This window comes from Fukomys damarensis, unplaced genomic scaffold (genome assembly GCF_012274545.1).
Source record: "Fukomys damarensis isolate Sample0158 unplaced genomic scaffold, DMR_v1.0_HiC HiC_scaffold_13, whole genome shotgun sequence".
Classification (NCBI taxonomy): domain Eukaryota; kingdom Metazoa; phylum Chordata; class Mammalia; order Rodentia; family Bathyergidae; genus Fukomys; species Fukomys damarensis.
In genome coordinates, this window is record NW_022900925.1 from 37569776 (window position 1) to 37585711 (window position 15936).

The window sequence follows — 15936 nt, forward strand, 5'->3', positions numbered from 1 at the left end:
TCGCGGACCCTACCCCGGACGCCTCCCCCGCGGCCCGCTGTCCCGCTTGACCCCAGGCTCCCCTCGTCCTGACCTCCCTCGTGGTGGCATATGGGTCCCTCCCCCACTCCGCCCGTCCGCACCATCGCCAGCGTGGCTTCCGGCATGGCCCCCTTTGGTTGCCAGTCTGATCGGCCCCACCCCACCGTCCTGACACCCCGGACCGTCTGCCACTCCTCCCAAGACCGCGCTGCCCGCGCCCGGGCTCTCGCCCTCCTTTCTTCCCTCCCCGCTGCGCGTCTTCTGGGCCCCAAGAGTCCAACCCAACTACCACACCCTCCCGGAAGCGTCCACCGCCTCCGAACCGCACAGTGGCCCCAGAGCCCCCTCCCAGGGCGGCTGGTAACTCTTCGGTGTGGCTGTCTCCCCTCAGGCCCTGAGGCCGCACCCAGGATGCACCCACCCTGCCTCCCCGGCCCAGGCCGGGCTTAGTAAGAATGTGTTGAAAAAGAGGAAAAGACAGAAGGCTGTGGGGTGGACCCAGCCCAGAAGGAAACGCAGCAGGCTGGGCTCAAGCCCAGGAGCAGCATGGAGTCACTCAGAAGCCAAATGGGCATCCCAGAACCCCCGTGCAGCCTGAAATGGATTCATTTCTCTGGCACCAAAAAGAAAAAAGGTTTTAATCTGGATAATTTAGCTTTTTTTTTTTTTTTTAATTCACACTGCCGGCTTGTTTAACCCCTCGGATGAGGCGCCAGCCCCAGAGTCTGCAGCACCTGTGACTGAGGCAGGCCTACAGCTGGTGCCTGGCCCTCCGCACGTCTGACTGTGCCGCACCTGCCTGGGAGGATAAGATTCCTGATGATGGCGCTGGGGTGAAGCTTGTTCCCAGGAGGCCCCGGGTTCCATCCCCAGCACCTCCAAAAAACAGGACTCAGAAGGGCAGAGAAGCCAGGGCAAACATAGCCCAGGGAATGGCTACAGCCAGACAGCCCCTGGCGTCCACAGCCCAGCGGTGCCCTGCACCGTGACAGCCACATGTCCTGCCCGGCTCCCCGCGTTCCCCAACTCGGTTCTCCTCGCTGCCCTCGGGGTGACCGTCTTGAAACACGGCTGTCAGTGCTCACTGCCTTGCAGGAGGAATGCTCCCTGGGCATCACCGTGTGCCAGCCAAGGCCAGGGCCCCAAAATACCCTGTCGTCTCTCCGTTCTAGGGTTTACCACTTGCTGAGGAAATGATGCGGTCTTTCCTACCTTAAAAAAAAAAGCAAGGCCTCTCACTTGCCAATAAAAATAAAAGGTGGTGGCTCCTCCCGCCTGTGTGACCCCTGTGTCTCTCTGTGGAAAGAGCCACGTTAAGCTGCCCGTGGTCCTCTCAGAGTCCCCAGATCAACCCCGGTTCTGCCTGTCTCGACAATGCACACAAACGATTTGACGGTGACCAGTGCCTGCCGCCCTCCACACAGCCGGAAGGAGTTCGTCCACAGCAGTCTCCCGTGGCCAGGTTCAGGCTGACCGCCCGGCCTTTGCGGAACGTTCCCGTGGCTTCTCACTCGGGACAGGGGTCCGAGCTGATGTCCCCCGAGGGTGGACCAGTTGCTTCCCGTGACCTCCCAAGCCCTCGCACACACAGCGCCACCCCAGACCCACTCACTTGAAGTCCTCGCTGTCCAGCAGGCCCCGGTACGTGTTGATCTCGCACTCCAGCCGCGCCCGCACATCCAGCAGCACCTGGTACTCCTGGTTCTGCCGCTCCAGGTCAGCCCGGATCTCCACCAGCTGCGACTCCACGCTGCCGATCAGGCCCTGCATCTGGGCCAGCTGCGAGCCGTAGCGGGCCTTGGTCTCGTTTAGCGTGTTCTCCAGGGAGTCCCTCTAAGACGAAGGAGAGACCCAGCTGTGGCGAGTGACTACTTTCCACAGTCTGTGGCCTCTGTGTAAGAGAGAGAGAGAGTGTGTGTGTGTGTTGGGCATGATCCCTGCTTACCTAAGTCACTCTTTGTCACTGAGCTTCCCTGGGAACTGAGGAAAGACAGCGACTCACTCAAGGTTAGACACCTGATATGTGATGGAACCGGGATTTGAACTCAAGTCCCAGGTCTGGTCCTAAATCCCATCTCTCTTCTACAACCTCAGGCTGGCTTCAGGCTTTGGATGAGAAACTCTCCTAGGGCAGACACCACCTAAGACGGTGGTTTTCAACCCTGGCTGTACATGCGGGTCACAGAAATCCCAGACCCAGGTCCCATCTGCAGAGAATTTGGCTCAGCTTTTCCTGAGAAGAACCTGGACATCAGGACTATTTCCGTCCCTATGGGCGATGCTGAACTGGGATTTGGAAGGGCAGACTATGTGGGGAAGCCCCCGGCTTGCAGAACATGTTGGAGAGGGTCCCCCTGACCCACAGAACAATCCGTCCCCTGGTCCTTTCGTCTCTGAGCTGACTCTTGGGACAACCCTCCCTCCAGGGACATTAGCGGGGGCATCCACGGTGGTGAGACCCAGCCTCCTGGCCTCCCCACAGCCTGTCCCTGAGTGTGGTGCTGCCCCAGACCCAGAGGCAGGGAGGCGCTCACCAGACTGTTCTGGGCCTGCAGCTCAATCTCCAGAATGTTGGCTGAGCGCTTCAGGTCGATAATGTCCTCCTGGTAGTTCTGAAGTTGTGCCGAGCTGGTGGCCACCTGCTGGTTCAGCTCCTCCATCTGTGGGAAAGCACAGAGATGGCTGGGGGCCCTTCTGGGGGTCCCGAGGATCCAGGAGAGGAGAGGCGCCCACCTGCGTGCTGAACCACTGCTCCGCGTCCCTACGGTTGGTCTCCACCACAGCCTCATACTGGTGCCTCATCTCCTCCAGCACGCGGGTCAGGTCCACAGGGGGCGCAGCAGCCACCTCGATGTTCAGCCGGTCCCCGAGCTGGCTTTGGAGCTGAGCCACTTCCTGAGAAGCCACAAGACCCGGACAAGTAAGAAAACCACCAGTCCCGGCCAGCTCACCTCCAGGGAGACGTGGAAGTGCCACATGGATGCTGAGGCTCTCAGGGCCCCGGGGGACACCCCAAGACACCACCTCCTGTCACTGGGGTGGGAGCCAGGACAGTGGCAGTGTTGGTGTGGCCCACGTGGGCTTCTGCCACCGCCCAGCACGCTCATCGGGAAGGAGCCTGGCACAGCAGGCTTCCAGCCCTGGCTTCAAGGCCTAGTGAGAGTGGCCACTCCCCGGGCGTAGGTGCCCACGAGAGAAAGTTGTCTTGGAGGCCTCCCGCAGGTGTGTGCAGCTGCCTCATTAGTGGCTCCTTGGTGTGGTGCCCAGCTCTCCGGGGGAAGCGGGTGAGTCACGTGCCCAAGGGCACCCAGGGAGCACGGCTGACGGGCCGCTGCTCTGTGCTCAGCCCGAGGAACCCAGCCAGGAGCAGAGATGCGCATTCACTCAGATCCCAAGCAAGAGGCTGAGAATTAACTCAGGGGAAGAGGAACAGGCACCAGGGCCCCAGGGGACTGTGGGACACCCCAGGACCTGCGGGAGATCGGGACGGAGAACGCTAAGTGCTGCCCTGTGCCTTCGGGAGACAGACACAAAGGGGGAGCAAGGGTGGAGACAGAAAAGAAGAACCCAGGCTCTGCCCGCTCTCCCTGTGCTGCCCACGAGGGGCACAGAGCACTGACGGGGACTGGGCCAAGTCCCAGAAACGTTAAGTGGCAGGCCTGGAGCCGCCACCCACAACTCTCCCACCCCAGACCCCATCTTCCAGCCTCACTTCCGGGCTCACCTCCTCGTGGCTCTTCTTGAGGGACAGCAGCTCCTCCTTCAGCGACTCCACCTGCGCCTCCAGGCCGGCCTTGCACAGGGTCAGGTCATCCAGGATCCTGCGCAGGCCGTGGATGTCCCACTCCACCACCTGCCGCAGGGACAGCTCCGACTGGTACCTGCACAAGGTCAGGGTCAGCCTGCGAGGGCCGGAACTGCATACAGAAGCGGGGAGGCCCGGGGCCGTGGCACCTTCCAGCGCTGCTCCTCGGAGGAGCTGAGAGACCGCCCGAGACTGGGGAGAGGCCCCGCAGGCTCCCATCCCCCACCCGCACTCACTTGGTCCTGAAGTCGTCGGCAGCCAGTTTGGCGTTATCGATGTGCACCAGCATCCTGGTGTTGTCTGCCTTGGTTAACAGAATCTGCAGGCCGAGACCCACGGAGGGAGTTAGTCCCGGAGAGGAGGAGGAGGAAAAACCTGGAAAGGTGAAGAGAGCCGCAGAGGCAGCCCTCTTCCTGGAGCTCCAGGGCAGACTTAGACAGCTGCCTCTCCCTGGACAGCCTGGGCCAGATTCGTCAAGCACCCAGGGACAGCCCAGCTCCTGACCTGCATCGACCCTGTCCTCTCGACAGCCCCGTTGGAGAAGGACCATTGCTACCCCCTTCTATACACGTGGAAACTGAGGCCTGGAGAGCTGAAGGGACTCCTGGACTGGGCGATCTGCAGTGCTCAAGCCCTGGGGCTGGCTCACGGAATCGGTGAGGCTCAGATCCGGAAGGCCAGCTCCCGCCAACAGGGTCTGCTGCTGGCCCGCACCTTCTGCTGCAGCTCCTCGATGACACGGAAGTAGGACTGGTAACCATTGCTCTTCCCTGCTTGTGGCTGCTGGTTGGCCTCCTGGAGGCGCCGCTCCACCTCCTCGTTTTCCCGCTCCAGCTGCCGCACCCTGTCCAGGTAGCTGGCCAGGCGGTCGTTCAGGAACTGCAGGGTTTCCCGATCGTTTTGTGGATAGGAAACCTCATAGTGCCGCGTATAGGAGCCCATGGAGCCAGAGGTGCTGCGGGCTGCCGGACCAGGAGCCGGACAGGTGGCCCTGGGAGAGACAGGTGGCGGGCGGCAGGCAGTAGGCCAGCAGAGGAAGACCACCCACAGCTCGGGTCAGCGGCTTCCACTGGACAGGGAAGCTCCCAGCAGAGATCAGCAAAGGTTTAGATGTGAAGCTGGGCACTTTCTCCTGCGACACCACTACCAGGACATCTGCGGCCACATCCCGCCTGGGCCTTTTTATACCCGTGGAATCAGGGAACTCGTGCTAGAAAGTCATCCTGGGGGGGCCCTGATGTTTACACTCAGCCCGAGCAAGCTGCTCATTAATTTGTAATTGGTTTCCAATGAGAAGTCCCTCTCCTCATAAAAGAGACCAAACTTGTCATTTGGCTCAAGCAGGACTCGGGGCTCCTGTCATTGATCACCAGGTGAGAGCTTCCAGACACATCTTCAAAAGGTCACCTCTGTGTCAGGGCCCTCATTACTGGGGTGTGTCTGCCCTGTCCTCTGTGCCAACCCGCCCCTGCCCCGGGGAGGGCAGCCCATCAGCAGAGAGGTAGACCCTGTGGGAGGAGGCCCGACCTTTAACAAGAAGTCTGTGGATGACCAACGGTGGCATCTGTCTGGGAAGACAGGGAAAAGACCCCCCCAGGCCTCCAAACTGTCATCTGCCACCAAGTGGGAGAAGAGACAGATCAGACACATGAGACTCGGTAGTAGGTGGTTTCTTACACGAGAAGCCCACAGCATACATAAAGAACAAAATGAAAGACAGACGACAGGAAACAGGGAGAGAGACCTTTTTCAAATGGGAAGACGACCAAGAGGTGGTAGGAGGGAACAGGAGGGGACGTAAAAAGAAAGACGACATGTTGTGTACATGCACCAGCTCCTCATAATGAATCCACGCATCGTGCACAGCACACATGCACTAATAAAACTTTAGTAGAGACCGAGACACAGACAGAGAGCCTAGGAATCGGGTCGTCTTGTCGGTTGGGTAGCCGCTCCCCTGGGAAAGCAGGTCAGTGTCATGCACGCCTCCTGGGGACAGGCACAGCACCTACTCAGGGACGCCCAGGGCTGTGGAGGACAAAGGCCTGTGGTCCAGGAGCAGGCTGGAGCTGACTGCTTTTCCCTCCTGCACTGGTGGACAGGAGGCTCACGCTGGAGCCCCAGAGAACAGAAGCAGGGCGCATCAGCTCCTTGAGGAGACGCCCTGCAGCCCGGGCAGAGCTAAGCCAGGGAACCGGACATGCGCAGTCCCAGCTGAAATCCAGCCGGGTGGAGCGGGTAAGGAAAAACACCGTGCAGACCTTTCATTGCCTAGAAAAGTCAGAATAGAGACATTTGATGCCTTCTAACTTGCCCCTTGACCTTGGGAAAGTCACTTCGCCTCTCTGGGGTGGAAAGACACTCTGATTCTCTGGGCATCAGTGTCTTCATGATGACTGAAAGGATTTAATTACAAAATCCCTCACTTTGGTTTCTTCTTTGAAAGAAGCTTCCAGTCTTAAAAATGGAGACAAAACAAATAAATGAATATAACAGTAAAGAGGGGAATTAGGGAAAACAGGAACAAAACAGAATCACGTACATGCATGCGTCTATGTGTATATAAGTACAAAATGACCTTGGAGAGGAGTGTGGAGTTACTTCCCTGAAAGAAGAATCAGGCTGGTGATTTAGATCAGTGGCCCTGGGCCTGCCTTGCAAGCACAAGGTCCTGCGTTTGATCCCCGGTACCAAAAAACAAAAAAAAAAAAAGAATTGCATGTTAGAAAAGAGGAACAAACCAAGAACAAAAACCTTTCTTTGGAAATAAAAATATAACTGAAATTTAGCATGCGGTTCAAACACTTGAAATCAAAGGGGTGAAAAGGCAGGTGTGGTCAGATCTGTGCACGTGATCAAAGGCGCCCTGAGCCCTCCTGCACTCCCAGGTATGTGGCCAAACCCAGCTGTCCCACATCCCAGCACAACCCACTGAAGCAGCGCGGCTGGCGGTCCGAGCAGGCATCAGTCATTTCTGAAGCTCTCCGCGGAGGGTCGCACTGGGCAGGCAAGGCCAAGAACCCCTGGCTGCCTGGAAACCAGGTCACAGTGGCAAAGCACAAGCCTGAGAGGTCACAGTGACGCTGCAGCTCTTATTTCCATCAGGAAGGAAGCTGAGATGGGTCTGGGAGGGGCTTGTGCCATCAGGAAGTGTGTGACTTACAGAAAACTGACCTCACAGGGCTGTGAGCCATGGGGGCATCGTGTCCTGCCGACCATGGTGTCCCCCACAACCGGCCAGAGCTGGGACTCCATACCACACCCACTCACTGCCTGTCCACTCTAGCTGGCCTGCTTTATCTTGGGTACTGTTGCTGCCTGGACGGAAACCACAGAAGTGAAATTCCAGACGTGGAAAGTGTAGCTGCGGACCAGGCACCCAGCCGAAAGGATTGGCGCGGACCAGTCTTCAGGTGCCCGTGGCCCTCAGCCAGGGACTGGGGACGTTACAGGACCACATGTGTCACGGTCTCTACCTTGCTCGGGAGGAACTGGAGGCACAGAAAGGGATGGTGGCCTGCTGGTGCTCCTGTGCCCACTTGGAGCTGGGCCTGGGACTCAAACCCAGTCTGATTCCATGGCCAGCCCCCAAACACAGGAGGCTCTTGCCCTTGGGAGACTTCGGCGCCCAATGATGGTGGGCGAGGCAGAGAGCAAACATGAGGGCTCCCAGCACCCACCGCAGCCTGAGTCTGCTGCGTTCAGAGCATACTTTCCAACGGACAAGGCAAGTTCCAGGTCCCATGCACCCCAGCGGGAAAGGGGTGAGGGTGGAGGCAGCACACTAAGCCAGCGTTGGGGTCAGCCCCTTCCCCACACTGAGGCCCTGACCCTGCACCTCCAAGGTGGGACGGGAAAACTGCAGCACGCGCACTTCCTTCCTGTCCCTCCCACGCAGGTCAGCCCTGCCACCTGCCTGCCCCTGCCGGAGCCCACCAAGGTTCGGGGGACAATGGCCCTAGATCGCCGACTCCCTCTAGGAGCCTGAGCCCCAGGAAAGCCACGGAGAAGACAGCTGGGACAGTACAGGCTGCAGGGAGCTGGGCCGCAGTGAGCTCAGGGAAACCGGCCAGACGCCCACGGGGCGGGGCTCGGCTGCGCGGGGCAGCCCCTTTCCCACTCTGTTATGCAGCCCGGTGCTGTCACGGCCCCCTGATGTCACCGAGGCCCCTTCCCAAGCATCCTTGCCATCACTGAAACACACACAGCCCTCTAGGGACGGGCAGCCCTCAGTCCGCCCTTGAACCCCCAGCAGGACTTGGAATCGGCCCTGTCTGTTAGGAGAGGCTGTCTGGACACGAGCAGAGCCCACTCATCGGGTACTCGCCGAATGCTGTGTCCCTTAGAAACACAGCAGGTCCCCAGCGCAAGGACCCTCGGGTTCTAGGGGCAAGTCCCGAGGGCAGGCACACTGTCTCTTGCATGTGACAGAAAGTTGGAAGGGATTCGTGACCGGGTGGCAAGGAAAGAGGGGTGATATGACCGCACCCCGGAAAGTGCCCTAAGTGCAGACCCTACATCGCAGTCCACACGGGGTCCAAACCCTGGAGAGAGCTCTTCCTCACTGTCGGCCTCTGCCCACCCCGATCAGGGACACGGTGACTGTTGTCCCCAGGATCGCACTTAATCAGCCAAGTCACCCACTGAGCCCAGCCAGGAACCACATGACCCAGAGCAAATGCACTTTATTGTTCCACCAATGGGAGCCTGTGCCACACATCAGTCTCCCAAACACACAGGAAGCCAAGCTGACCCGGGAGCTAGCAGAGGGCAGAGACCCTGTGCCTCTGCCATGCTGGGAGTCACGGCCATCAGGGCAGCGGCCTTCATGCCCAGCTCTGAGAAACTGAGGTGCAGCTCTGCAGCAAGCTCTCCCGGGGCTGGACCCGGGCTCCGGACGGAGAAAGGAGATAAGGGCTGTGAGTCGGGGTGAGTAGAATCCAGGTCCAACCCTGGACACAGGGGCCTGGGCCTTCCAGGTCAGCCATGCTCAGAAGCGGCCGCCGGGGCAGGGCACACAAACAGGGCGGGGGCTGCAGGTGGTGCGGGCGGTGCCAGGACTGCAGGAGGAGGGAGGCAGACAAGGCAGGCAGGACTTGGAGGGTGCATGGTCAGGGGCACATGGGTTGCCGGGGAGCCTAGGAGAGTGAAGGAGACAGGTTACTGTGACTTGCACTTGCTGTGCTGTGTCCCCAAGCAGATCCCAGAATGTGCAGACTGGGAGGCACCTTCGAGTCACCTAATCCCGCCCCTTTCCTCTCCCCCACAGAGGACACAGAGACCCATAGAGGAAGGGGCCGGCTGGAGTCCCGGGATGACACTGACCAGGTTTCGAGCGCCTCCCGGCCCACGCTGACTCCCCAGGACTTGGGAGGCAGCAGTGACCCTGCAGCTGCACTCACTTGCAGTCCTCGCTGTCCAGCAGGCCCCGGTACGTGTTGATCTCACACTCCAGCCGCGCCCGCACGTCCAGCAGCACCTGGTATTCCTGGTTCTGCCGCTCCAGGTCAGCCCGGATCTCCGCCAGCTGCGACTCCACGCTGCCAATCAGGCCCTGCATCTGGGCCAGCTGCGAGCCGTAGCGGGCCTCAGTCTCCACCAGGGTGGACTCCAGAGCATCTCTCTGAGAAGGCAAGGGTCGTGGAGGAAGAAGTTAGACCAGGAGGGAGCAAGGGGGAGCCTCTGGCTCTGAGGAAGGCCTCAGCACCCGAGGACAGGAACTCAGAATCACTTGGAACAATGACAAACACCGTGAGGCGTTTCATTTGCAAACCCGATGCTGTAGCAGCCGCCCCCTGAGGGGACCCCTGTTTGTGGCACCTCGGGGCAGCTGACCACAGCCCGAAGACAGGAGCCACAGCGGGCATGTGTCAGTGGCTCTGGGCATCTGGTCTTTTCCCACTGGCACATGAGACTGGGCTCAGCCCTCATCCCTGCCTAGTTCAGAGAAGCCCTAAAGCCCCAGCCCTGAACCCCGGTGCCTGCCTGCGGTCAGGACGTGCAGCTGGGGTCTGTGGGCTGTGGGGCTCACCATGCTCTGCTGCGCCTGCAGCTCGATCTCCAGGGCGTTGACCGTGCGCCGCAGCTCAATGATCTCCGCCTGGCAGCCCTGCAGCTGCTCCGAGCTCGACACCACCTGCTGGTTCAGCTCCTCGGTCTGCAACCCACACACAGGACTTGGTCAGGAGCCACGGGGCTAGGCCCCAAAGGTCCGCAGAGCTGTTTAGAACCAGGAGTCCAGGACTCCGTCCCCAGCCCAGCTCAGTCCTGCCATCTTCGATGCACAGAGGACGGCATCTGGCCTGAGGTGGCACATTGAGGTCCTAGCAGCGTGACTCGAACTGCGGTCTCCTGGCTTAGCACCACCATCACCTCTGTGCAACCTGACAGTGCTCTGTTCCTACCTGGGTGTCGAACCAGTCCTCTGCCTCCCGGCGGTTGTTCTCCACCAGGGTCTCGTACTGGCACCGCATCTCATCCAGAACACGGTTCAGGTCCACAGGTGGGGCTGCGTCCACCTCCACATTGAGCCGGTTGCCAAGCTGGCAGCGCAGGGAGTTCACTTCCTGCAGAACAGGCCAAGGTCAGCACTAAGTTCCCAGGTGGCTGCCTCCCATGCTCACCTGCTGCCCGTCCCCACCTCCTCGTGGTTCTTCTTGAGGCACAGCAGCTCCTCCTTCAGCGACTCCACCTGCGCCTCCAGGTCGGCCTTGCACAGGGTCAGGTCATCCAGGATCCTGCGAAGGCCATTGATGTCCGACTCCACCAGCTGCCGCAGGGACAGCTCTGTCTCGTACCTGCAGGCGCAGAACAGGGAACCTGCAACTGCATTTCCTTGTGCACTTGGCTCCTGCCCCAGACCAGCCCGGCGTGGGTCCTCCTTCAGGCCTCCACACTGGGCGCCGGCCTCAGGGATCCGCCAGCCCCAGCCCAGGTAAGCCACGCACTCACTTGGTCCTGAAGTCGTCCGCAGCCAGCTTGGCATTGTCAATCTGCACCACCAGCCTGGCGTTCTCTGCCTTGCTGCACAGGGTCTGGGGACATAGAGAGGTGACTTCAACACACGTAAGGACATTTCTGCTGCTGGGTACTCCCAGAGCTGGCAGGTGCTGCCCCTGGAGGGAGGTGCTTGCAGGCCCTGAACTCCCACGGGGCTCCTAGGCAGCTGTAGGATCGGACTGTGGACCTCCAAGGTCCCCCTAACAAAGCCATCTATGACCTGTAGCCCTGAGCCGGACAGAAGGCCTGGCCTGGTACGATGAGGCTTCTTCCTCCCTTCCTGCCTTCCAGTCATGCCGACAGCAGCCCTCTGGTCCTAAATGTTCCCTCTCCACACGCAGCTGTGACTCTCAGGGACTGGGGCTTGACAACAAGGGAACTTAAAACTCGGAAAGCGTCAGCAGTACGCAGGTCACACAGCCCGCCGGCTGCCTAGAGCGCATCCTGAAGTTCCAGCTCTAGTCGTTGTGCCCAGGGCCAGTGGAGCAGCCAAGCTCCGGCATTCTCCTGCATGTTCTCTGCGGCGCAGCCACAGCCCCCGGCCCCTCACCTTCTTCTGCAGCTCCTCGATGGTGCGGAAGTAGGCCTGGTAGTCCGGGCACATGTAGGGCACCTGCTGCTCGCACCACTCACGGATGCGGCCCTCCAGCTCCGAGTTCTCCCGCTCCAGCTGCCGCACCTTCTCCAGGTAGCTGGCCAGCCGGTCGTTCAGGGACTGCATGGTCTCCTTCTCGCTGCCTGTGAGGACGCCCTCCCCAAACCAGCCCCCGGCCACACCATAGCTGGCGGCAAAGCCCCCAGCGGGGAAGCAGGGAGCGGGGAGGCAGCTGGCAGCCCCGAAGCTGCTTCTGCCCAGACCTGCGGGGCACACGGAGAAGCTGCGGGGCCCACGGGGCAGCTTGCAGGAGCTGCTGGAGTACATGGTGGCCACGCGAGTGGAGCCCCCTGCAGCCCCTCCAGGACTCTTGAGGGACCCCGTGGAGAAGCTGGCCTTGAGGCATTTGGAAGCCATGGCCACGGCCGCCAGACGTGAGTGGTGGATGTCTGGTACCAGACGTCCTGGCCCAGAAACAGCCCTCGGCCGGGATTTATACCTCTGCCCCAGTGGGCGTTGGTTGGGCCTTACAAAGTGCTTTCTCCTCATTAAAGTTAATTCCACTTTCTATCAGAACCCCTCATTAAGCTGTTAGTTAGCTTCCCGTGAACATTTCCCGGCCTCATAAAACGGGAGCCCCGTTGGACAGGCGGCTGTGGAGAGACTCACTCCCACCGCCTGTTTCCCTGGGAAGACAGTCTCCCCAGCTCTTCAAAGGGCCTGTCATCAGGGCGGGGCCTCAGCCCCCTCGTTAAGCCTGCGTGGGAGTCCACCGCCATCCTGCCTCCTCTGGCTTCATCCCCTCTGCTGGACTGGCTCGGAGGGAAGAGCAGGGGTAGGGGACTTCCAGCCTTCCTGAGCTAAGGGACAGAGAAGGCGACCTTGCCAGGGTGACCCATTCTCCCTGTTTCCCAGGACGGTGCTGGTTTTAATGTACTACAAGGAGCCCTCCAGCCTGGGCTTCCATAGACAACTGGCCAACCCCAACCCATGGCCTGTTGAGGGGCAGATCCCTCCCTGGCTAGGAGGTCCATTCTGGTGACAGAGCCCTAGCTCCAGCCAAAGTGACCAGAGGCCAGTTCACCAGGCACCTGCCCCTGGTGATACCTAGACCCGTGTCTAGTGGGGCACATCTTCCCCGGCCTTGGGTGAACAATGAAGAAGTCTTCTGGCTCGATCCCGCAGGGAGGGGAGGAGCCTTGAAGCACGGACATAGAGCCTGCCCTTTCCGGTCATGACTCTGCTGGGAGGCGGGTGGCCGAGAGGGGACCGAAAGGCTCAGCAAGGCATCTACGAAGGACCAAGCGGGACCTGCAGGAGACACTGGGAGCCCTGTGGGACTCTGTGGAACCGATCGTCTTCCTCTAAGGGCAGCCATGGTGCACCGAGGGCCAGCAGGGAAGCGGGCACTCAGCACCTCTCACACCTTTCCCCTCATCCCCAGAACTGCTCTGCTCACCTGAACTTAGGGTCCCCATTGCGAGCTGAAGGGACCAAGACTCAGGGATGGTGAGCACTTGCTCAGGGCCCCCAGCCAAGCCTGGGTCCTGTGCTGGCTGCTGGACTTGACAACAGCCGCAGAGAACAGAAGGGCCTGACAGGGACAGGCACCACACCCACGGGTGTCCCGGAACACAGCACCATGGTGACCGCGGGACCTGTGGGTTTAAATCCCAGCCTTGCCACGGACTGAATGATTTCACTTCTCTCTCTATTTCCTCCTCTGTGACGTGGGGAGAAAATAACAGTCCCTGCTCCCCAAGGTTGCCACAAGGAGTGAGTCTGGGGAATCTCAAGCAACACCTGCGCCCAGTAGGTGCTCCCTGGGCCAGCTGCTGTGACGTCCAGTCCCCCACGCAGGTGCTGCCCAGTGCTGAGACTGATGACGTCAAGCCACCTGTCACTAAGGTGTGTGGATGGGCTCGGGCACACAGGCCACTGTCCCCTGGTCAGGCACATTGGTTGGGGACGCTCAGAGACAGCGCCCTCATGAGTCACCTTGCCCTTCCCACACTGGAGCTGGTGTGCCCAGCCCTTGCCCAGCATAATCTTAGGTCCCATGGCTGTCTCAGCCTCCTCCCTGGATGTCCAGGCCTGAGTGCAGAGGGCAGGGCCAAGCCCAGAGCCTGTGCAGTGCCTCTCTCCCCCACCCGTAGGTGCAAGGTGCACTCAGCTCTGCTGAGCTGGGGCTTTCTGAGCGCTTGCACGGCCCACCCTGGGGCCATAAGACCCGAGAAGCTGCAGCAGGGAGGCTAGGGAAGCCCCACACCCCATGCCCCAGGGGTAATACGTGGGCTCCCAGGCAGGGCTCCACGCCTGTGCTGTGCAGAGGCCAATGAGGGGTGCTCGACTCTGAATGCTCAGTCTCGAATTCAGCAACTTGTTGAGACCCACATGGCCGATGGGCCTAATTCACAGATGAGTAAACTGAGGCTTGGAGTATTACAGGAGCCTGCCAGGGCCTCACATCTAGCGGGCAGGAGAGTCGGCAGACTGAGCACCCGGTCAGGTGCGGTCGGCCCTGCACATGCACCCCACAGCCCCGCTGCAGACAGAAGTGTGCAGACTCCTGCAGGCCCAGCCAGCCCTCCTCCCTGAGCCCACTGTGCCCTCCCAACTCGAGCGCCGTGGCAGTGGCTGGTGGGGGCCTTTGTCCACCTGTCAGCGGCCGTCCTCCAAACACCTTGCCCTTCTGCCCATCTCCCCAGGACACCAGGAGGGGCTGCGCTGGGGATGGACTGGGGCTGCTTTTGAAACCTCTGTGCTGCCCTGCACGGAGCTGGGCTCCTGGGTGTCCCACAGTGACAGCGGCCATGAACACACAGTTTGCCCGAGGTAACGTGTTACGCAAAGAAACCAAAGTGTTTTGAGAATACGAAAAGGGGGAGCAGGAAGGAAAGGAAAGAAACAGCGAGTGCAGAAGGGTGACAAAAAGTCTTCCCGCTCCTGCTCTCGCAGATGAAGAGCCTGAGGCTCCCAGCCCCGGAGGGAGCAGGTGTCTGTGCCAGGACCAGCACCTGCCCGACCACCAGGTCTGTGGCAGGGAGCAAAAGGCATCTGTCCAAGGGGCACAGTGCCGTCGGCCGACCAGAGCTAAAGGTGTGGCTAAAGATTCTTGACAAGATTTTTTAGATAACGTGATTTTAAAAAACACTTAAGTTGTGTTCTTAAAGCTAGAGAGTACCCTGTCGATCGTCCTGGTCTGCTTCTCCGCTTTCTTAGCGTTCTTTTTAAAAGAACAAAATAATCCACTGCCAGTGATCACAGACACTGTTTGGCAGGTTCCCTAAGAACTTTCCTTCCCAATCTTTGCGCTCTGCTCAGATGGGGCCTTTCCCCTTTTCTGCCCTTCTCTGGTGGTTTCCATCAAATCCCAGCCCTGCAAAGTCTTCGATCTTGCTCCCACTCTGCAGAGCGCCAGGCCTGCTCATCCGAGCTCCTGTCACCCCCGGGCCAATCCTGGGAGCGTGGGAGGGGTCGCCACACCCAGCCCGGAGCTCAGGGGAACTGGGCCGTTGGTCACCAGGGGTCCGGCTGCTCCGAACCTGGCATCAGCTGGCCCGGGGTTTGCTCTGAGTGAAGTATAGACTTTCGCCTTTGACCCATCCGTGCATGAGATATGTGGATGAGTATGATGTCACTTCCAAAAAGGACAAAAAAGGTCAGCCACTGTGAAGTAAGTCCCTTGGTCACTTGGGGGGATTTCGCGGGGTAGAATGCTCCTTGCCCTCTTCCTGCTGATATTCCAGAAACTGGACCAGGGAAGGCAGGTGCTGATGCGGGTGCTCCCCACAAACTGACTTTTCACCTAATGCCAACACTAGCGCCCACCACGTCCGGGGCCACTTGGCCCCCTGGAACCTCCTGGCTGCCCCACTTCATGGGTGGAACTGCTGAGACCAGCAGAGTCCCAGGAAGCAGGCACCCTGCAGAGGGGCAGAGGGGCAGCACAGGCCCCACGCAGCACGGGCCCTTCCTGCCTGCACCCAGCCTTCCCCGAAGCCCTTTGGCCACACCACTGGCTGGTCCAGCGGGAGGTGCCACACCGGGGCTGGCCTTTCTCGTGGCAAGACCTGGCTTGGCCTCCCGAGCGGGCCCACAGGCAGACCCAGATACCTCGGTGCCGGCCCCGTCTCCCCCCTGCCTGCTCTGAGCCTGTGTTCTCAACTGGAGAACAAGGTGGGGTCCAAGAGTCAGCCTGGGGCCCCGACTTCTCTGGTCGGTGGGGTGCCAGGGAATGACCCAGTCCGGACCTACAAGGCAAGGCCAGCAGAACCCTGGGAGCTGTCCCCCACCCCTAGACTCTCCCCATGTCAGGCAGCAGTGACGCAGGATCTGGGCGAGCGGGGAGACAATGGGAAGCAAAGAGGGGAGACTGCCGGCTGCAGGAAGGGTCCCGAAGGGGCGCCCAGGGCAAGGCCGAGCTGCGGCTGTGGCCAGTGCCCAACCAGAGAGGCTGGGGCCTGCGGATCCCCAGTATTAAATATCTTTAATCCTTCTGCCTCTTCCTAGCACT

The 15936-nt window shown here is 60.3% G+C and overlaps 2 protein-coding genes across 2 annotated transcripts in view; both read right to left on the reverse strand.

Moving 5' to 3' along the window:
• Nucleotides 1-5022, reverse strand: part of LOC104870121 (keratin, type I cuticular Ha2-like) — a 27330-nt gene extending 22308 nt beyond the window's left edge. The window contains exons 1-6 of the mRNA XM_010635544.2: nt 4541-5022; nt 4063-4145; nt 3746-3902; nt 2755-2916; nt 2556-2681; nt 1634-1854 (exon numbers count right to left, since the gene is read on the reverse strand). Of these exons, the coding sequence (XP_010633846.2) occupies nt 1634-1854; nt 2556-2681; nt 2755-2916; nt 3746-3902; nt 4063-4145; nt 4541-4768 (977 nt within the window). The 5' untranslated portion in view covers nt 4769-5022. The remainder of the gene's footprint in view (nt 1-1633; nt 1855-2555; nt 2682-2754; nt 2917-3745; nt 3903-4062; nt 4146-4540) is intronic.
• A 3719-nt stretch (nt 5023-8741) lies between these two features.
• Krt35 (keratin 35) lies at nt 8742-11837 on the reverse strand. The gene is made up of 7 exons (XM_010635471.2): nt 11376-11837; nt 10778-10860; nt 10467-10623; nt 10231-10392; nt 9858-9983; nt 9229-9449; nt 8742-8964 (listed from the first exon to the last, which is right to left on the reverse strand). The coding sequence occupies exons 1-7, from the start codon at nt 11835-11837 to the stop codon at nt 8817-8819; spliced, it is 1359 nt and encodes a 452-aa protein (XP_010633773.1). The 3' UTR covers nt 8742-8816.
• Nucleotides 11838-15936: the final 4099 nt, after the last annotated feature.

Bases quoted from the DNA above. Each gene is read 5' to 3' on its own strand.
- Krt35 (XM_010635471.2), bottom strand. From the start codon at position 11,837: ATGGCTTCCAAATGCCTCAAGGCCAGCTTCTCCACGGGGTCCCTCAAG. The intron at 9,984-10,230 runs GTAGGAACAGAG...TGTGGGTTGCAG, and splicing joins AGGACTGGTTCGACACCCAG to ACCGAGGAGCTGAACCAGCA. The intron at 9,450-9,857 runs GTGAGCCCCACA...TTGCCTTCTCAG, and splicing joins TGCAGGCGCAGCAGAGCATG to AGAGATGCTCTGGAGTCCAC.